The sequence below is a fragment of the Etheostoma spectabile genome, chromosome 9, assembly GCF_008692095.1.
Source record: "Etheostoma spectabile isolate EspeVRDwgs_2016 chromosome 9, UIUC_Espe_1.0, whole genome shotgun sequence".
NCBI classification, from domain to species: Eukaryota; Metazoa; Chordata; class Actinopteri; order Perciformes; family Percidae; genus Etheostoma; species Etheostoma spectabile.
Genome location: NC_045741.1, coordinates 30,375,218 through 30,377,548, shown reverse-complemented (window position 1 = coordinate 30,377,548; position 2,331 = coordinate 30,375,218). Strand labels below are relative to the sequence as shown.

General features: G+C 42.7%; 1 protein-coding gene across 4 annotated transcripts in view; it reads right to left on the bottom strand.

Annotated features, from left to right (window-relative positions):
• Positions 1 to 2,331, bottom strand: part of trappc8 (trafficking protein particle complex subunit 8) — a 25,530-nt gene that overhangs the window by 17,477 nt on the left and 5,722 nt on the right. For all 4 annotated transcript variants that reach the window (XM_032525305.1, XM_032525306.1, XM_032525308.1 and 1 more), the window contains one exon: positions 1,132 to 1,221. In XM_032525305.1, the coding sequence (XP_032381196.1) occupies positions 1,132 to 1,221 (90 nt within the window). The remainder of the gene's footprint in view (positions 1 to 1,131; positions 1,222 to 2,331) is intronic.

Genomic DNA, 2,331 nt, shown 5'->3' with positions numbered 1-2,331 from the left:
ACCGCACGTCAAGGACACAACAAGCCTCTTTCCGACCCAGTTACAGCACATGTGTCAAACTCAAGGCCCGGGGGCCATAATCCGTCCCCTTGCATATTTTGATCCGGCCCTTTGTTTCAATTTAGGTTCACAGCAAATTTTGGCCCGATTAGTTGTGCACCACACCAAAAAAATAATAATAAACAAAAAAATATATATATTAAGAAACTGTTTTTCATACTTTGATTATGCGACACTGCCATGCTGATTTGACAGATTTGCTGACTTGTACCATGTAAACCTATTCTGGTACAACCTCAAAATACAATGATGAACCTGAAAATGAGCATAATATGGGCGCTTTAAATGAAAGCATGTAAATAAACTCAATATGTCTGGCCCTTATCGTGGTTGTCATTTCCTTTGTGGCCCTTAGAGAAATTGAGTCGGACACCTCTGAGTTACAGGAACCTAGTTCTAGGAACAGTCCACTTCCTAAACAGTCCTACTAACAACTCTTCCCCCAAAACCGGTTTTGCACAGACCAAGTGGCCATAGCAACTGTTAGGAGGGGTAAGGTAGTGACACGGCGGCGTTTAAAGACCAGGCTGGAGAAACACAGAAGACGAAGGCTCCAGCGTAATATGATCCTAATTAATAGAAGAGAAGAGCGCAACAGGCAAACAAAATGACGGGTAAGTTTGACTAGCATTAATAATTAGCTGGTTGAGTGTGTGAGGCTTGTCCTATGAGTTAGCATACGTAGGCAATGAAGAAAATTGTGTTTCAGACGTTGCTAGGTCACTAAGGGTTCCTATGCTGACAAGGGAAAAGACCATGCCCTGAAGTGGGAGCTGAAAGAGTTACAGGAACTGCGGTCAGAGGATCTTAATAATCCCCAAATTGGTCCCATCGGAAAACGAGAAAAAAAAAAAAGGGGTACTATGAACTTTATGTTCTAGGAACAGCAAAAATCCCTGCAGTGGGAAAGAGCCCCTACTCTACAGCAGGACTGCTGCTACTCACAATGCTGGCCTTCATCCGCAGAAAATACTTCACATTATGCAAGTACAGTTGTCATTTAACTCAAGAAACAAAGCCATCATGTGGTACAATAACAGTATTTGGATCGGTGTGCTGGCAGAAGGATACAGGCGAGGTAGTGATTGAGGAACTCGTGGTCCGAGGCGGGCATCGACTGCAGGAAGTTCTCCCTGTAGGCTTCGAACCAGGGCGTGGTAGCTGCAAACACACAGACACAATGAGACGGAGGACTTCCTCCAGCACACAGTCACACCCCAGCTGTGTTCAAAACCGCTCCCTATCACAGAAATAGTTCCCTACAAAGTGAGTTTGCCATTATGTAGTGCTGTTTGTATTCTCCGTGGTTAATTTCATTCACAATATAGTCCACTATAAAATACCCACAATGCACAGCTAATTTGAATGTACATACATACGATGTACCCTACATGTTACTCCTGTATCCCACAATGCAACGCGGCCGTGTTTTCCCGGAGGACAAGAAGAAGCAGAAGCCCCCGCGTGCACTATAAACACTAGAAATGTAACATGCAACATTTATATACAACCTTTTACTATTCTCCTGAGTGCTGTGGACATATTAGAAGTGTCTTTCGGTTTGTTTACATGAGGTCTCTGTCCCACTAATAACCGGAGCATCTACTGACGCAACCACTCTTTCACTGAGCGTCCCAAATCTGGTTAGGTCGTTCCCTATATGGGTCACTATTTAAAAAGGTTCCATGACATGGCGCTTTTTGGATACTTTCATATTGACCTTAGTGGTCCCTAATACTGTATCTGAAGTCTCTTTTATATAGACCTTAGTGGTCCCCTAACTGTATCGAAGTCTCTTTATATAGACCTTAGGGTCCCTATACTGTATCTGAAGTCCTTTATATTAGTGGTCCCCAATACGTATCTGAGTCTCTTTTATAGACCTAGTGGCCCCTAATACGTATCTGAAGTCTCTTATATAGACCCTAGTGGTCCCCTAATATGTATCTGAAGTCTCTTTTATATAGACCTTAGTGGTCCCCTAAAACTGTCTGAAGTCTTTTATATGACCTTAGTGGTCCCCTATACTGTATCTGAAGTCTTTTATATAGACCTTAGTGTCCCCTAATACTGTATCTGAAGTCTTTTATATAGACCTTAGTGGTCCCCTAAACTGTACCTGAAAGTCTCTTTATATAGACCTTATGGTCCCCTTATACCGTACCTGAAGCTTTTATATAGACCTTATTGGTCCCCTAATACTGTATCTAAAATATCTTTTATATAGACCTTAGTCTGGAAGGTGGGGGTGTGGCCTTGACCAACTGCCAC